The sequence below is a fragment of the Phalacrocorax aristotelis genome, chromosome 8 (genome assembly GCF_949628215.1).
Source record: "Phalacrocorax aristotelis chromosome 8, bGulAri2.1, whole genome shotgun sequence".
Lineage (NCBI taxonomy): Eukaryota > Metazoa > Chordata > Aves > Suliformes > Phalacrocoracidae > Phalacrocorax > Phalacrocorax aristotelis.
The window spans coordinates 29,766,221-29,786,383 of record NC_134283.1 but is presented as its reverse complement, the minus strand read 5'-3'; the positions used below and the strand labels follow the sequence as shown (position 1 = coordinate 29,786,383).

General features: G+C 36.7%; 1 protein-coding gene across 3 annotated transcripts in view; it reads left to right on the top strand.

The window, feature by feature from the left end:
• Window positions 1-20,163, top strand: part of SLIT3 (slit guidance ligand 3) — a 547,006-nt gene that overhangs the window by 55,459 nt on the left and 471,384 nt on the right. For all 3 annotated transcript variants that reach the window (XM_075102153.1, XM_075102154.1, XM_075102155.1), the window contains one exon: window positions 8,007-8,078. In XM_075102153.1, coding sequence (XP_074958254.1) covers window positions 8,007-8,078 — 72 coding nt within the window. The remainder of the gene's footprint in view (window positions 1-8,006; window positions 8,079-20,163) is intronic.

Below are 20,163 nucleotides of genomic sequence, written 5' to 3'. Positions count from 1 at the left end.
ATTGCTGGGTCATGGTCAGCTTGCTGCCCACCTGAACTCCCAGGTCCTTCTCAACAGAGCTGCTTTCCAGCAGGTCAGCCCCCAGCCTGTACTGGTGCATGGGGTTGTTCCTCCCCAGGTGCAGGACCTTGCACTTGCTCCTGTTGAATTTCATGAGGTTCCCCGTGGCCTAGCTCTCCAGCCTGTCCAAGTCTCGCTGGATGGCAACACAGCCTTTTGGTGTATCAGCCACTCCTCACAGTTTTCTATCGTCAGCAAACTTGCTGAGGTTACACTCTATCCCATCATCCAGGTCATTGATGAATATATTGAACAGGACTGGACCCAGCACAGACCCCTGGGGAGCACCACTAGTTACAGGCTTCCAGCCAGACTCTGCCTTGTTGATGACAACCTTCTGAGCTCTGCCGTTAAGCCAGTTCTCAATCCACCTCACTGTCCTCTCATCTAACCCACACTTCCTTAGCTTGTCTGTGAGGGTGTTATGGGAGGCAGTGTCTAATGCCTTGCTGAAGTCGAGGTAAACAACATCCACTGCTCTTCCTTCATCTACCCAGCCAGTCATGCCATCATAGAAGGCTATCAGGTTGGTGAAGCATGATCTTCCCTTGGTGAATTCATGTTGACTCTTTCTGATAACCTTCTTTTTCTCTACATGCCTGGAGATGACCTCCAGAAACATAGGGAACACATTGAATTTGTGCAGCAGGCAAACTTCACAGTCTGAAGAGGCTTTTCAGAAGTGCTTTGAATCGAGGCTTAAAATCTCAATTTCTATTGTGTAGTATAAATTAAAATTTCTGGTATTGAGTTTAGATTCTTTCCTGGTGAAGCTGAATAGAAAAAAAACCAAATGTACCAAAAGCCAGAAGACAATGGCCATGCTAGCTCAGACCCAAAGTATGAGTGAGTCAATATCATGACTCCAGATGAAACTCTCTAAGGAAGAGGAAATGAAGAAAAAGCAAATACATAAATTATATTGTGGCAAAGATCATTGAAATAATCAACTGGGTCTTTGTAATTACTATTACTTAATGTTTTTTCTTAAGTGTTTGTCTTCTATACCCACTAGCAACTAATGATACACAATCAGTTGTTACACAATTTAACTGCATGTTGTGTGGGAAAACTAACTCCGTTTGTTTTTTGAAGCTAGCACCCACCAACATCTGATACTCCAAGGTTTTTCTCCTGTGCTACAGAAGAGGAGAACAACTGTTTCTTATCACCTTCTGCTGCTGCATGATTGTACAGACCTTTGGCATATTCTCCCTCATCTGTTTTGCTTGTGGGGAGTCTCTGTCTACTGAGTGGTTCCAATATGGAAGCTGCTCTGTTAACTCTGATCGTCCTTGCCATCTTTCTCCAAACCTTATGGGATCCTTTTTGAGGTGGAAATTCCTAAAGCTTTCAGTCTTCAACAGATGGATACACCATGGATTTACATAGAGAAATAATAATTTTATACATTACTCTTCTAATAATTTGTAACTCTTGCTTTGTGAATTGCTACAGAACAGTGAGTTGATGTTTTCATGGGTCTGCTTCCTGAGAAGTGGTTTTCAGGTTGGAGACTGCTGTTGTATACATGAACTTAAAAATCTGTTTCCTTGTATATCTGTTAAATTTTACCTGCAATGAATTATATATGTCACTTTGCTATTTGGGCACTAAATACTACTAGTTCTTTCTGGAATTTTTAATCAGCCTTCACTTCATATCACCAACAAATTTTGTCATCCCCTACACCTCCAGTTTTTCAAGTCATCTATGAGTATGCTGAACAGTTTGGGCCCTCACAGAAGTAGTTTTTTCCTCCGATGGTGACCTTCTTACTCTTTCCAGTTCCAACTGCAGTTGATATGTGTAATATAGTCTTTGGCAGATCTAAGTATTAGCTGAGTAACAAATTCAGATTACTCCTGTGAAGTAGGGTTAAGACGTTAGAAAGTAGAGGAAGGGTTAAAAATAGTTGGCTTTATGTCCCTGAGTCCAGCTTGCAGCCCAGCACCTGTAAAAATCTTGAAGGACTTCAACTGCAACATACAGTTCCTGACAATGCTGTGGAAGACACTGGGTGTCTTCGGGAAAGAATAGACAGCTCTTATTGGTTTTAATTTTTTCAAAGTGCTTTTATTTTTTTTTCTGATTTCTTGGTCTCTTGGTCTCTTGATTTCTTGCAGCTTTTCTCTTCAAGCTACTTGTGTCTTTTTTTTTTTTTTTTCTTTTCCCTGTCCATTAAGTAGTTTAGTACTGTTTCAGAAAAGTAGCCCTTTTAACCAGACTGGTAACAGCAGGTGAGCCTTTCTCAGTCCATACCTCACCAGTTTCTTTTAAAGGTGTATTTGGTTATCCTCTTGGAGGTAACCTATCATTGTGTTTCTTTTGTTTCATGCCTATCTTATTTTGTATCTGCCTTGAAAATGATGTCATGCAACATCCAAAATAGTAGTCAACAAGTAACCTGAGGTATATATCTTACAAATAATGCTGACATGCTTACTGTCTGTGGTGTTGAAGGAAGGAGTTACCCTTGTATTAAAAACTCATGGGCACATCTAGTAAGTAAAAAGTTTTATTATATAAAGCTATCATTCAAAACTATTGTGATGGGTAGAGATAGAATGCATATATATACTGTTATGAGCATAATTATATATAATGTTGCACATTTTATAGAAGTAAGTGCTCCTGCAATACCCCAGGACTTCATACACTGAAGTTTTAACGCTGTATTCCTGTATAAGGTGATTAAAAGAGTTGAACCGCTTATATGCCTGGTTCTGTACAGGGATTTTAAGAGGATGAAATGATATTATATCCCAACATAATTAAAACCTAGGCTGAATTTTCCAGTTTACTAAGCAGTATTAGTTACAAAAAGTGTGGTGGTGATTTATAGTAGTTTCAGAAGAAACAGCAGTTGTGTAGTGAATTCCTGCATACACAAATACAGGTTTTTAACCTTTACCATTTACAGCTTCCTAAACATCTTCCAACAGAAGCATAGGTGAATATACATTTGAGTTTAGTGAGGGGACATTGTGCTAGTGTGGTGGTCTTACATGGATACCTTGAAGGTGATGTGTGGACTCCTGGAGGCCCATTGCTTACACGTTGGGAACCGTTGTGTGCAGTTGGTGGTTGGTCAGCTTTTATGGGTCACTTATAGTGACTCGAGGAGCAGCCTGAAAAAAACCAGAATGTGCAAACTTATATTTCCCATGCGCAGTAGTGGTTAAAGTGATCTGGAAGATGGAGGGAGTTGCAGTATATGGAGATTGTTGACTGTACAGTCAGCGTGTGTCCCATCAAACTTAATAAGTTTGACTCAGTGCAGGTATTGCCAGAGCTGATATGACTCCTGGAGAGCCTCTCTGCACAGTTCTTCAGCTTCCAGGAGGTTTTATTAGCCTGGACTCCACGCTGTGCACCTCCAGAGTTGCTTCTGATCCAGCACTGGAGCTAATCTGTTCTGTGGCATTAGATGGTTATGCATCATTCTGCCCTGTGCTCCAAATTCCCAGAATACTTTGCAGGTCTTATTAGCTGTAAAGCATTCAGTTAAAAATATTTCAGAGACTGAAGAGCTACATTCTCATCCAGCAATCCCAGGTGAAATAACCTGGACCAGATCTTGTCTGGCTCTGCGCACCAGGTTCCTTCCTTCCTTCCTCTGTGTGTAGCTAAGTACTGGCATAGTGGTGGTTGGTGCTGTGTGTGCACACACGCATGCGCATGTGCTGCTTGCATGGTGGATGTGTTTCTAACAGGAGGGAAGAGGACAGATCAAATATTTTTAGTGGGTGTGCTGTGAGTCCCAGGTGGTGTTCCCAGTTTGAACAATGCAAGGGACTTGGTGTGACAATCAAAATTTGACTGATTTTTCCTCATGAGAAAATGTAAATTATATTTTTTTTAATTCTGGTCTACTCTTCAGATTCACAAAACTGATATGTCATTCCCTCATGACGTAGGTAGTTAGCTGCATTTGCAAAAATGGCTTGGCTTTTAAATCCAATTTCCAGATCTCATATTTTGATATTATTTTAAGTAACATCTTGGTCTATTTTAAGTAAGTCACTAATTTAAAATCAGACATATCTATATTTATTAATACAGTGCAGCCACAAGAACAATGTCCAGAAAATAATCTTATAAGATTTTTTGCTCATTTTGTTTATGATCTTTTTGCAGAGTATTTTCAGTTTATTTTAATAGTGTGTGGCTTCACCCTTTCCAAGGTATTTGTTATAAAATCAGAAATACTGTTGTAATTAGAATTAAACACCTGACAGGACAAGATTTAGGCAGTAACATGATGGTGAAAAGCTCTTACAGGTAACAGGCTTAGGCAAGCATAGGGAATTTCTTTCTGAGAACTGCTCTCTGAGTTGTTTTGTGTGTGAAGTGGCTGCTGCACAACGGGTTCCTTAAAGTGTGCTCAGCCTATGCTTTGAAGTTCCCCTTAGAAACAGCTACATGAGAGCCTGCCCTGCCCTGTGCTGGCATTCCTGATGTTTGCTTCACCTTGCACTTGAAGTTTCCTTATTTGTCCTAGAGCTTACTGATAGATGAGGATAAAGTGAAGTTCTTGTCAAATGGCGTGTTAGGATCTATTCCACTGCATTTCGTTTGTGTTTGGCACTTCTTTGTCAAACTGGAGGAAACAGTGCTTATAAATGACTGTTCAGAACATTCGCTTTTTTCATTAAATAATTTTTAAACATTGCTATGTCTCTTTTATAGGATTTAAAAACATCCTGTCTGGTACTTTGATACTGCTGTATTGAGAATTTCTTAATGGCCTTTCTCTCAAGCCCAGGAAGAGAAATAAGTGTAATTGGATTTTTTTCCTAGGCTATTGGTGGCGTTCTGGCACATAATAAATATAAGTGTGTTAATTGTACCCTACATCAAATATGTCTAAGTTTATATGAGGTGATCTAGTCTTATACTTAGTTGAGTATTGCAGTAGGAGTTATTTAAATACAGTAAATGATGTTCAAGAGAAACAAAACCCTATTCGTTCTCTGACTTCCCCTGAGAATCAAAGGATGAATAAAATGACTTTTGGCACATATTCCATCTTGAAGTAAATCTTAGGAAGTGATGGAAGTGATGTTGGGAGAATTCTGTAGCTTGAACCAAGCCATCAGTAACCTGGACTCTTCAGATGTTTCCTGTTACCTCAGATTTGCTTAGTTATCAACTAGTGTAGCTTTGGCTTACTAGCTGCACACTCTGTTTGTGAGAGAAGTACTGTGCACTTAGAGTATTTTGAGGACAGTATCATGTGCAGTACAGTGCAGGAGTGCTAACCAGTGTTGACGGGTTATTTTGAAAATCAAACTTACATGGGTTAAGGTAAAGAAAGAATGCCATTAAGTTATTGGTCTTAATAGATAGATTTGGCTTGCTTGCTGCTGCAGTATAAAAAGACAAACACTTCATTTATAACAATATAATATTAAAAATATTAAATAAATTTAGACCAGTATGAAATGTTTAGAGCTAGTGAACAGTAGGTCACAATGTGAGCTTTTAAAAAATGTCTGTTTGTGGACTTTACTCCATACGATGTTTGAAAGAAAATCAATACTACAGTAGTGCCAGGATGAAATCTTAAAATACTTAGGACAATTTGAAAGGGCAACAGTTTGAAAGAGAACTTGGTCTTTATCTATCACAGGTAGGGCAGTGTTGGCCCATACAAACAGTAGGAAATCACTTAACATACTTGATATTCTGGATTAATTTGATGATGTTAGGGAAAATTTTTGATGTTGGCATTTTTTTTCTAAGAAGTTATTTGTGTCACTGCAAATTTTAAGTGACTTCTCAGGTTGCAAACTTTCTAACCTTGAAAATACAATTTTATTTCCTACGTACATTTTCTTGTCTGCTTGTTGATGTGGAACCTCCTATTCTAGAAACTTAATCTGATTTTACTTAGTTTCTGTGGCTTAAAACAATAAGCATAAACTCAGCATTTGTGAAATACTTGCAAGTAGAGATAAGAATAGTCTTAAACCATATTCCTTGGACATTGCTTTGAGACAAGTTGAATAACTTTGAATTGACAGTGGATAATTGCACGTACATTATGAGAGCTGAAATGATGATCACACACAGTAGTAAACATTGGACAACTGTGGAATTGATACATTTCACTGGCAGTCTTTTTCATTCTGATCGATAAATAAATTCAACATATTTAGTGTCTCTCAAGAACTAGTGGTAGTTTTAATGAATGAGAATGAAGCTGAGTTTTATCACAAGTAATTTTGTTCATTGTATTTCATCCTGCTAAATAGATCAACTATTCTAGAATATAATCATGCTTAACTGAAAATATGAATTTGATGAGGAATAAGTAGCACATTACTATCAACCTTAAATTAAACAAGATTAAGATTAATTTCCTATAAAAGTGTGAAATTTCACATGGGTAAAGGGAACTATTTTAAAATCTTCCCATGTACTTTCTGAAATGCAAACTAGTGCTTAGTATCTCTGATGTTGTTGTTTAGTGTTTCATTTACTGGTTTGTTCATTTATCTCAGAAATATAATTGGGTAGTCAGTAGAAGCACTGTGAAATAACCAATTTTTGTATCTGCTTGGGTTAGCATGTGGCATGCATAACTCATAACATTTAGGCTCTGTAAGCAAGCTTGCAAATGCAGGCTTTGATCTGTTCTAGGTGTCAGAAAGAGAAGTATTTCCCTCTCTCCCATCACCCCTTTATCTTGCAAGACATGTTCGTATGGTAGCCATATGCAAACTCTGCCGTATGAAAACCCCACAACATCAGTTTGATCTCTGAGGAAGGCCTTTCAATTCAAAAACTACTTGAATTTTGATAGTGAAATTACTCAGTGTGCAAGAAAACTGGAAACCAGACACTGGGTGCTAAGTATCACTAGGTTTCAAAACTCTAGCAAAAGTATGTATGTTATAAAAGTTAACTTTAAGGTACATTAGGAAAAAAGGAGGCATAAATACAGGCTTATATATGAATATATATGATAAGTCAGCTTCCTGTTTAGAACAGTGGAGTTGTATGTAATTAGTTTAGGTCAACTTCATTATGTAAATAACATTCATCAGGACTTTGAAAGCAAGCGACTGTTTTTATTGTCAGTTAGACAACAGAAAAGGGATTGTAGAGAAAGATTGTTTCTTATAAGTAGAACTGCTTTTAGATTTTGCAGGGCTGTCGTGCATTTTTACGAAGGAGAGGAAGCTTATGCTTTTGATAGCTACTAGGCTGGAGTAACTTATAACAGCTGATTCCTTACAACTGACAAGTTGTGGTCATCAGTGTAAAACTCTTCACAGTGAGTGAGTAAAATGGACTAGTATATAAACATTAAGCAGTTCTCTAAAAAGTTTCTGGAAGAATCTTAAAGATTAAGATTCGATTTCCAGTCACCGTATAGTTGTCTGCTTACCTCTGTGTTCATATGTTCTACAGCAGTGCTCATATTTTCAAAGTGAAGTTTTAAGAAAATTCTTAAAAAAATTTTAAAATTATTGTGTGTACTCTAGAAATAATAACTAATCTAGAAATAATCTCAGTTGGACAAGTTACTTAATTCACTGTGCCTACATTTTTTAGAAGGCGAGAGAAAATCCAGATACCTCCTCGTAACTGTTCTTCAGAGCAGTGAAAGCTGAACATGGGGGCCATATGATTCACTGTTAGTAGGCATCCGGAGGAAAACTAAAGAAAATGTATTTGCGTACTCATCCATATTAAAACTTTCAAACTTTCTGGTGACTGTCACTTGACTCCCTACTTAAAGAATCCAGGCAGGTGGTCTACAGATGGCATGATCTGTTTGGCTTGTATATGAATAATGTACATGATGAATCCTATGCTGAGTTCATAGCACGAGGTTTAATACAAGGGGAGCTTCATGTGTTTATGTGTAATAGAATAAGCTTCTTAAATTGGAAGATAATCTAATTTTTTTTATTCTAATTGTAACTGTTTAGGCGTCTGAACAAGAATAAATTGCAAGTTCTTCCAGAGCTGCTCTTTCAGAACACACAGAAGTTAACTAGATTGTAAGTACAATCTGATCTATGTTTCTATTGTATATTCCTTATTCTACAGATTTGCATGTCTGTGTTTTGACTGTGGTGAGAGATTTAATTTTTGTGATATTAGAACTGCTAGGTAGTGAGGGTTCTTAAGATATGTATTATGTTTGCATGTGTGTAGTCATAATTTAGTAGAGCATAAATATCAGAGAGAAGAGTAACCACAATTTTTTTCTGTTCCTCATATATTCACCCTGATGACTTGAAGGTGAATTATTTTCAACTCTGTGTAGATTTATAGAAACCATGAAAAGTGTCAAGTTCTCATATTCAGTATAGTCTAGATGTCCACAAAGAGAAATTGCATACTCTTATTTAAAAATTAGCATGTTGACATAATACAGATTGTTATAATTTTTTTTAGTTTTAAGAATTTTCTTTTTAAATAAGCCAAGGCATTGCCAATCAGACCAGCAAAGTTATGGCTGCTGCCTCGTCAGTCAGGAAGATGAGGAAATATGGAGGGGTAAAGAATTTTTCATCTCCTTGAAATATAAAAACTGCAATACAAGATGTTTAGATGGCATCAAGACCAGTTTGATCAGCAAGAGAAGACTAACATGAGCTTAGCATAATTTTTTTGGTGGGGGAGGGAGGGAATGGTGTTAGCACAGTAACTGGTTGATTTATCAAATATATTTTTTTTAAAAAGTGAGTAGAAATAGAATGGATGAGCGGGTGCTGCACAGTTACTATCAAGAAAAGAGTCATCTGTCTCTTTAAAGGATTCGTCAAAAGGTGTTTGAAATAGATTTCTAGATCCTGCCAAAGTTAATTTCATGATCCAGTCTGTCTTTTTGAAAGATGTGCTGTATGGTAAAACTAGGGTTTTTATGCTGAGTTTGCATATGGAGGACCAATTAGTAAGATTCATGATTTAGCTAGTGAAATTGTAAAGTTACTACAGGATTGCTGAAAAGTTCCTATATCCACGTGGGGTTTTTATGATTGTTTTAATATCTCTATACGCAACCAAACAGACCATTTAGGCAGTGCAGTAAATTTTTTCTTCCTGTGGAAATACAAAACACATGGTGATGGTGATGATTGATTTTGCAATCAGCTGACTATTTTAAAAAATAGGCTCTTTGATGTTTTAAAAGCAGACAAAATGAACAGTGTTTTGCAGCAAGTGATACTGATACAGTTTTGGGGAACTTCTATAATGAACTTTGTTGTTGCCTGAACTTGCTAACGAAAAAACTGTACACGTAAGTGAATGACATTGTTCTGGAGATTAAAAAAAATAAAAATATAAATAATTACAACCTACAGCTGTCTTTTAATCTCAAATCTGCTTGAAAAATCTTTGGATTTGTTTTTGCAAGCTTTGTCACAGCTTTTGAATGTACTAGAAAATATTTACCCAATAGAGTTGCTAGGGCTGAGTGATTTGGTTGTATTTCCTAATGTTCTTTGCATGTTTTTGAAATTCTGTATCTTGAAACTCCTCTTAAGTGTAAAGCATGAGCTGGTACTTACTTGCAGATCCCATTTTCTGCCTTCCAGAAGATGACAATGGTATTTATTTCATAGAAGAGTTGTTTCATGTAGGTTTGTTGTCTAAGAAAATAGTGATACTTTCAAGATAAAAAAATAAATAATTATAGAGTTTTCATGTATCCACTAACACAAATACCAGTTCAACATGTTGAAACTTCCTCTGTGAGTGGTTGCATTGTACACAGCTATTATTAGGCTGAAAGGGACTTTCTGGTAATTTGTGGCTTCAAGGGAAGGTTTTGTATGTTGATAACTTGTGTGCATCCTTCTTAAGGAACCTTGCACAAAGAAACTAAGTGAAAGTAATTGAGGCTTTTCAATACCAAAGTGCTTATTTTTTAGTAGATCATATAATCATGATACATTATAGTCCTTAATGGCAAGGGTAGTAATTTTGGATTTAGAATGTAAAGATTGTAATAAAATTACATTAAATAGAATGATTAATATGAATGCTGTCTTCTGTAACGCCTCCCAGTGGATGCTGTCAAAATATTTGTCTTCATACACTGACATTCATTCAAAGTCTTGCTTACTATTTAATAGTGCTTTAGATAGATCACTTTAGGACTGTTTGTCAGTAGAAACTTGCTTTTTCTTTTGAAGATACAAGCGTTATATAAATATATTGAATAATTTAAGTAAATAAATCTTAGCTAAGTGAACTGTTATGGTTCCAAATGCAGTTTGATTGTATGTTTTGAGTGACGGGGTAAGGAGAAATTTACTACTTACTACAATTTGTAAAAATACACAGACACGCACACACACACACACACTATATATATATATATATTTATACTTTGAGGAAAAATAAAAATATGTGCCCAAGAAGGTTACTTTCTATTTTTTGTGTTACTGTCTTGGTCCTACTGGTATTAGATTTCAGAGTTGTTCTTCCTCACTTCTGTTATGACTTGTCTTAAACCCAATAGTGCCCAATCTACTTTCCTCACAACCGGCTTTTTGGGTAAAACGCTTCAGTGAAGAGGCATGATGCTTGCATTCCTCTCCTGCAGCTGCTCTGGCCTAGCATTTAAAGAAGAAAGCATAGCTGAGAAAGTGATGAAAGGGAATAAAAGAAGTAAAGCAAAAATTGATAAGAGGGACTGATACATGGGTGATGTAAATTCTGTGGAATTTATGATGAGTGAAATAAAATGAACCTTAAAAAGTGTAGATAATACTGATCTTAATTTTTGTATTCCATAGTATAGGTATATTATATCTGCCATATTTTCGAACGGTTCACTCTGGGCTACTAAGCTATGAGTCAATTATTTTATTCTTTTTTAATAGTTATAATCCTGATAAACTAGGATGTCCAAAATTGAGTATTCTAATTGTTTAAGCTTGCTACAGCTCACATGATGCAAAATTTTACGAACTAAATGTTGCCGTGCAGTATACGCAAAATGGAAAATTGGATTTTATTTGTTGAAAACGAAGAGCTCATAGTCTTGTCCACATAGCAAATACTGATGAAATCAGGAGTGGTTCTTAGAGCTGTTCTCTTTAGCAGACATGCAGTGAACCATAACAGTCTACAACTTTTTAATGAAGGTCCAGATTAAATTTTATTTAAAATATAGAACTAACTAAAGAACCAACTATATAGCTAAACACAAAGGTGACATTTGAATTTTGATAACTTGATAATAGAGTGGAAGTTGGGCATGTTTATTAGCATTAACAGGATTTGGTGGAGATAGAGTGACTGGCCTGCTTAAACATGCAGGAATTTTGTGCACTGGAGGGTTTCAGGGAAGACCTGTTAATGTTTTAGGAGTAGTTAAAGGTCGTAAAACAAATGTGAAGACTTTTCTCAGTGTTCTGTTAGCTGGGCTGAAATGTGCCTGTGATTTAATAATGGAACAAATGTTTGAATGTAGTTCAGTATCAGCAGAGTCTCTTCAGTCTTGTTGCTGCTGGAAATAGAAATGTAGAACATTAGGTTTTCCTATCAATGATGTGCTTGAAAAACTAGAGAACAAACCTGTCTGGGGATGTTGGGTTCTTCTCTTGTTTCATATGCGTGCTGTTTGCATAGTTCAGGACAGCTATGCTGTTTTCCCTGATGGTTTTCTTGTTTGTCACCATTACATACTTATGTCAGGGCACTGTGCATTTTCACTGAAATGCAGACTTTCTAATAACTAATAAAATTTAATTTATAATGCTTCTCAGATTATAACTACTTCCTCAATCAATCACTTAGCTCCAGGTACCTTTGCTTTTTTTTTGCCAACCCTCTGCTGAAATGCTGAGCTACAGGATATCCTGGCATCTTTTACAGTGCTGCTTAGACTTCATTGTCACATCTGGTTGATATTAGAAGCAGGAATATATATATAAGGGAATAAATCTTAGATGGAATGTGAAACGTCCCACAAAATGAGTTTCTCATAAGGTTTTGGGCCTTTTCTTCTAGAAACAGTGGCTTTGAGACTCATTGATTTTGTTTGCTTTAGTTTAGATAAGAGTTTTAAGTTTAATTGGATGGTGAATGAACCCCTGATTGGATTGTCTAGTGGAAATATTTGCCATTGCTCTGTTGCCTTGATTTCCTAGGTTTTAAAGCTTCTTAAATGTTTTATCTGGGATAAATAATTAATTATCTAATAATTCAAACTGCAGGCACTTCTAATGAGAAAGCTGAATCAAAGAAAAAGCACTTTTAATAAATTGAGAAAAGGAAACAAGAAAGATTTTTATTTTGTGGTTTCAGATGTTACTTACTGATATCTAGACATAAAGAAAAAGGTAATATTAATACAAGTGATTAAATGTACAGAAAAAGTATAATAAACCAAAACATATAATATCTATAAAACCAGGTTTTGATCCCAAGATAATTATTTGCTAATATCCAAAAGAACTTGTGACATTTATCGGCAAAGTTTTAAACATAGTTTTGTGCATGGAATCATGAGCTTCCTTCATGTGCACAGATGGTGTAAGAGATGGTTTTAGTGTATCTGCTCTTCACTAAAGGCCAAGTATGCTAGTGGTCCATGAGATACTTTAACATCTTTAAAAACAAACCAAAAGGGGGACACCCTATCCCACCCTCAAACACCCTCACATGTAAGAATATATTTGTTTTGTTGTAACGTCCATACCTAAAGCCAGCTGCTATGTAGTCAAGGTAAAGTACAGTTCCTTTGTGTGGATGAAAAGAACTCTTAGAAGGGCTCTAAACTGAAGACTTGCAGTGAGAATTAACACATCCACCAAATCCATAGGCATGGGACATTTGTTGAGCATAAGTCTTCTGAGGAGGAGCTGATGGAACTGGGGTTGTTTAGCCTGCAGAAAAGGAGGCTCAGGGAGACCTTATGGCTCTGTACAACTACCTGAAAGGAAGTTGTAGCAAGGTGGGGGTCGGTCTCTTCTCCCAAGTAACAAGCGACAGGACAAGAAGAAATGGCCTCAAGTTGTGTCAGGCGAGGTTTAGATTGGATATGAGGAAAATTTCTTCACCAAACGGGTTATCAAGGATTGCACCAGGCTGCCCAGGGAGGTGGTTGAGTCACCATCCCTGGAGGTATTTAAAAGATCTATAGACCTGGCGCCTAGGGACATGATTTAGTGGTGGACTTGGCAGTGCTGGGTTAATGATTGGACCTGATGATCCTAAAGGTCTTTTCCAACCTAAACAATTCTATGATTCACTTTGAATGGACTGTCTTTGTTGTCATTTGATAAAACAAAGCAAGCTCTGGAAACTTATACTGAAATCTGATACTTTTGGTATCAGATTAGTGGAAGTGTCCATTAGACTCTGAAACTGAGTAGTTTGCTTTTTAGGGTAGTATGAGAATCTAGAATTTGGACTGAAGCTGAACACTGTGGTGTGAGAGTGGAGCCCTGGGGTCCTGAACTCAGACAAAACTGGTTCATGGCTGTGCATGCATAATACCTTTTAAATATCAAGGTTTTTAAACTTTGTAGTTATGGGTGTCCCGATGTTTTATTGTATTAATCTATAATTATTTCCAAAGGAGATTAAAGCAGGAAGGTCAACAGAATGGAGATATTTTAGACAAATTATTTGTTTTAATAAAATGGGACAACCTTTTAGTATTGGGATTAGGTATCGCATAACATGTTGCTTGTTGCTAACATGGTGCATTTGTAGCACAGTGAGATTTGCCAGTAAAGCTGGATTAGCAAGACTGCTTTATTTCTTGCATAGCAGAATATTTTGAAAGGTGATTATGATTGATGGGTGTAAATGGTGGGTAGGTACTCGTAGCATGCAATACAAGTTCCATGAGTAGTCTTAAAAAAGGGCAAGATTCAATTCTATCAGAATCACAAAATGGTTGAGGTTGGAAGGCACCTCTGGAAGCTGTCGTGTCCAACCAGCCCCCTGCTCAAGCAGGGTCACTGTAGCAGGAGAAGAGTCAGAGAGGATTCAGAGAGGTGTGATCTAGCAGTTTATTGCGTTCTAATCAGTAAATTTGGGTATGTAAATTTAACAGCTATAGAAGGATTTGCCATCAATACTCTGCTTTGTATCCCATACTAAGTATGGTTAATAGATTATCATGTCAGCTTACTTATATATGTATCTTAAATGTTACATACATGCAAAAATAGAACTTAAAAAGCCATCTATGTCTGGTGTCAGGTAAGAGATATCTCAGCCTCAAGGGGTAACCCTGAGAGATGTCCCTACTCAAGGGGCGATCACTGCCACACAGCCAGCTGCTATGGAGGGAGAGCTCAATGGGCCCTGATGGCTGCAAATATTTCTAATGTAAAGTGTTTGATTTGTAGTCAGATTTTCTGCTGTGTTAACGCAGTTTTGGCCACTTATCAGGCCAGTCTCCAGCCTGACTGTTTCCTTGGGTTTGGTGCTGAGTCCTCACTGATAGCCTCATGCAATAGGATTAACTTCCATTAGGCCTACTTGCTGAGCGAGCATCTGCCTGGACCAGAGTTCAGAGTTTGAAGAGAGGTGCATCCATCACAGTCACCCAGAGCAGACTGGTGCTGATGTCCTGGTGGCTTTCGAGTATCTCCAGGAATAGAAGTACCACAACGTCCCTGGGCAACCTGTTCCAGTACTCAGTCACCCTCACAATAAATAAGTGTTTCTTTGTGTTCAGGCAGAAACAGGAAACTGTTCTGCTGTATGTGTGTACAATATGCCATGCCAAATAACTCGCGTGGTGAAGCAAACTGAATTTTGGACAGAAAAAAGCATTTTGCAGTAAATATATTATGAACAAAGCTCAGATGCTGTTGTTTGATTTCTTAGCTTAAGGTCATGCAACTTCAGTCATGAAAATGTAAGATTTTTAGAAGTCTTATAGTTTCCTATTGATGTATGTATCTCTTAATTGTAAATTAATGTTTCCCAGGGAGATGTCAGTGACTATCAGTAGTTATGTTTTACTTTTTAACGTGCTACTCAATTAGGTAATTAGTGCTACTAATTAGGTAATACTTCACTGAAAAGAATTGGAAAGGGAAACATCACTTCAGTGTTCAAAGATAGAATAAGAAAAAAGAATCAAATGGGGAAAAGGGATTACTTAGCTGACTGCTAAAATGATAGGGAAATCTTGTGCTCAATCTGCTACATCATGATGTTCCTTTAGGTTAATAGTTGTCAGGAACTATCTGGCATCTGCTTCCATATAGAACTGCTGGTTTTGGAAGGATGAAGGAGGATAATACGTGGGACTTTATTAACTTGCACTGATCCATTGGAATTTGTAATGAAATTTAAATTGTGTTTTATCTGATTATATTTACCTTTTTAAATGTTTTCTTCCTGAAATAAGAAAAATATGTACCTCCCATTTTGTTTATAATTTATTTAAAACACTGATCTGAATCTCCTCTGCTTTTTATGAACACAGCAATGCATTGTATTAGATCATCTAAGTTCTCTAGTTTAGTGTGCAATAAATGCACATTAATAGCTAATAAGGTACGTATATCACTCTAAAACAGTCAGATAAGCAAATGTAAGTATCATACATGGAGGGATACAAGTATGGAGGGGCACCAGGAAAAAATGGATATCTGTTTGGCTTTTGTTGTTATTAATTTTTTAAGGGCAGATTAGAAACAAAAAAGTGCACTTACATAAACACACAAAATATACCAATGTTTCTGAAGACTTTTCTGGCAAAGTTTTATTATTTTTGCTGACTTTAATATCATCATTGCTCAATTTTTGGCCTTGAGCTAGGTATTAAAATCACATTAAAACTGTGTAGAAATAATGGTTTATCCTGTAATTCATATGCTTTTGAAGGTACCGGTGAGAAATGTGCATTATATTGTGGATGAGCGTACTTAAAAGCAATTTTAATGATAAATGTATTAGACACTAAAAACCTGTGTAGTCTATTTAATTATTTATCATATTGGCTTTTAGTTTTATTTTTGCACATTACTATTTGCCATCTCTTTTCTTGATTTGTCTGCTTCCTTATGATTTTAGTGTTTGTGCAGTGTGTATATTTTTTTTTGTGTAAGTAGTTTCATTAGATAATTCCTAGTAGGAGTAACTGGAGCTACTTAGTTACTGCTTTACTTATGAAGCTGACCTTGTTAAACATAAATATAAAAGTGTACTTAACGTCTAGATTCAATGGGTGATACTATGTCATTGTCATGGTATTGCACGCTGTGCCTGCAGTCAGAAGTTGGCCTGGGTAAGTCAGTGTCTCCTGGTTTGAGTTTGACAAGTGTAGTGTGTGTTAGATTTTACCAATGTCTGCTTTCATTTGAGTGCATTTATAGTGAAGATGTTTATTGTAGCTAGGAGGTTGTTTCATATGTGTATGATTTGCCAAGAATTTGTTGCTGAAAGCCTAACTAGAACTGTCTCTTGTAAACCCTCCTTTCCAGCCGGATCCTTAGCAAGCTCAAAGTACCAAATCATGACTCCTGATCGAATTCAGTGTCTTTTATCTAGTGGATGTCATCAGAAGCTGTGTTTGGAAAAGCAAGCAGTTAATAAATTTTCTTAGTGCCCTTTTGTTTTCTGATTGTTCTCTTTCTAGAAAGAAAGATCTCACAGATAGCTGACTTAGAGCTCCATTATCATTTCACATTAAAGCAGGATCCTTACAGTTCAATTGTTACATGAGTTTGAGTTATGGTGTTGCCATGACAAAGTAGCATGGGCTGTAACAGTGTGGTTTTTTGTGGTTTTATCCACATCCAATAATTGTAGTTTTACTGTGTATAGATCACAGCGGGTCTTTTTAGAAGACAGTAAATAATTACAGTAAGTGTTTGCTGGTCCCTGGGGTGCGCTTCTGGCTTGAGAAAGATGTGCATTAGGTCAGAGGCTTGTGCTGCAGATAGCTGGATGACATTTACACCATTTCTCAAGCTGAAATAATTTTATATCTTCTTTTGGGCTCTGGTTGTAAATAATGTATGCAGCAAAAAAAATTTTTAATACAAATACACTAGTTTTATTTGGAGAGGATTTTTTCCTGTCTAAATTAGTGCAGAAAGTTAATTTAAAATAATATGAATAAAAGATTTTTTATTATTATTATTGAGAGATTAGAAAAATAATAAAGACATGTCAAAAAGCCAGAAGGCTCCCTCCTCAGTGCTGCTTTTCCCCTGTGTGAAATTGGTTATTTAAAATTATACCATGCATATGTCTTGTTTCTCTTCTTAGGGGAAATAGGCATGATTGGAGAAGAAAGGGCCCTCTTTGCAAAAATTACTTCTGGGTTTTAGTGGCATCTTTCTTCTAAGACAATATCTAACGCCAACTTCTGTGATCAGGTGATCATAGTAATAAGCTATTTAAGGTAGTTTGCGACAAGGGATTATACATTTCCAGAAGAAATACCACACCATGCAGATTAAGTGTAAGTCTGATTTGCAAATAAATTGTTTTAATCTATTAGTTGAGTAACTACTGCCTTTCATTTCCACTATTTTTTCCTATGCTATTAGGAAGGTGATGTGCTCTTTTGGTTGGTGTTCAGCTCAAGAATTCAGGAGGCTCCCAGTTTGTGAGATCAATTTGCCAATAAGTTATTTGGTAGCTTTAACCGTGTTTCCTGAATGTAGGGTTTTTTTTAAAAGCACTCTCAAACGTATTCTAGTTGCAAGTCACATGCCTTGCAGATAACATATTGAAAATTATTATGTTGTTATTGCCTGCTCAACACAATCCTGAACTGGAAAATGCTTAGTTTATTTTACTAATGCCAGTAGTAGCCCTGTAAATTCACTAAGTCCAGCCTAGGACTTTATCAACAGGGCTGTTGTAAATAGTTTCTGATGCTTCTTAGAATTTTTCTTACTCTTGGTATCAAAAAAGGAATATTGCTAAAATTCAGTGTGAAGTCACTTTATCCAGTTAGGTGTTAATTCCCATTAGAGTTTGTTCTTTTCTCCACAGCCAGGATATTTGAGAACATCCTGGAGATGTTTAGCAAAATTAGACTTTTCTGAACTTCCACAGACTATTCTGTGGCTTTAAATAAGTTGCAGCAAAGACAACTAGATTGGGACTCCATGGTTAGTCATCACCTAGAAAGCTGGAGACATGGTTTCTGAGGGTGGTCATGGATACTCTGCCAATTCTGAAATTCATCCTTTTTAACAGGCTTCAACTTCTGTGTTTAGAGTGACAAGTTAGAACTGGGGGGAAAAACACAGTGACTCAGCTTCTTGTTATGATGGCTTTCACATGACAGAGCTATTACAGAGTTCTCAAAATACAATAATTGTGGGCGGGCATTATTGGCGTACCATTTTCTTACATTAGTTTTCAGAACCTTGGTCTCTTGCTTCTGTTAACACCAGTTTGAGTGTTGTATTCTGGTTCCTCTGGCTTGATTTGTGGTGACGGTGAGGCTGGGGAGGCATTGTTGCTGGTGGCCTCTGCAGAGTGGCTATGTCTGTTGAAGCCATGGCCTGCTTTAGTTAAACTGGACAGAGGATTGAATAGCTGTGTAGACTGCTGTCAGAGAGTAGTTAAGTTATGTTTACAAGTATATTATTCTTGTAGGTATTCTGACCTGATGGTTTGTAGACAGTGTCTTTTCGGGAAACTGAATAACTCTGTCAGTCTGACTGTGTGCGCTTTAAGTTTGTCAGGGTCAGATTTACTGCATTTGCTTTGTTAACATGGCTTTTTGGCCTCGCTACTAGAGCTAGTCTGAAAATGTCAGAACATCATGGTGTACTTGCACATAATTTATTGTTATATGGATATTGCTTTTCTTGTTTAAAAACTTCCTTTTAATTGGTAATTCATGTGTGAATATTTTCTGCACTTTCCACTTTGGCTGAACATTGAAAGGAGCTGAAAAGTGTTTTGCTGAATGCTCAGTTTAGTAAATGGTCCAGAGCTGCTAGAGTCCTTGCTCCAATTAGAATGAACAGTGGCAAATTTACTTGTAAATTTTTATTACTGCAACTAGGAGACAATGAAAAATAAATACAACTTTATTTTTTTGGTGCACAGGAGATTAGAATAAGTGTGTTTAGCATTATTTTTACATTTGACGCTCTTTACTTAAACAAGGTGAACGTAGGAACAGATTGAACTGGTGTCCCGAAGCAGACATCTCACCTGTGTAACAGGAAAAATATAATTATGATAATGTAGATATTTTCATTGCTTTCCATAATAGGCTGCCACCCTGAGGTTAAAGATTAGTTTACATTCATTGTCATGTAAAAGTCCTTTCAAATACTTTGGAAATACATTGCAGATTATGAGTATTTCCTTTGGTGAGCAGGTGAATGGTGGAAGTAGGGGACATGATCCTTGTTCTAGAGGTACTGACAAGGGTTAAATTATAAGTGCTGCACATAAAATCTTGATTTTGATCAGCGACTTCAAAAATGAAAAGCCATTTCCTGTCACCAGTTTTCTGGCATCTAGCTCTACTGTTCTCTGTTTCACAGCTGCAGAACTCAGCTTTACCTGCAGAGATTTATTGTGTATTCAGAGTGCCCCATAAGTTCAGCTTATTGTGGTAAAATGATGCAAGACCAAACGCTTCTTTGTTTTAATTCTCATTTGGTTTTATTATTGTAATCTGTAATGTGTACAATGGGAAGCTTAAGTTAGGCCTTCTGGAACTTTTCAATGTGTTTCACGGGGGTAATAGGGCATGCCTGTTTAAAGTATTTCAGACACTTAAAGGTCACCAAAATGAACACTGCTATTACTTTTAAATGCACTATGGTTGCTTTTGAATACAGTCATAAATGATCCAGGATTTCATTATGATTCAAATCAGTTGAGAGAAGCTATGGGATTGTAGCCTGAGGCATATGTGTTCCTGTCAAAACGGTCAATGTGGAGCTGAACCAGGAGGTATTTGATCTAGAGCCTGATGCAGTTTTGTGTCCCAAGTGCAATCTAAGTTGTAAAACTTACAAGGGTAGAAACTATTTATGAAACAAAACCAAAATAACTTGTACAAGTCATTAAATGTTATGGTGCTGCAAGAATAGATTGTCAAAGGCGGTTTATTATCTTCTTACTCTTCTGACAAAGAGAAGGATGTCATACAAGGTGTGCCTTTGA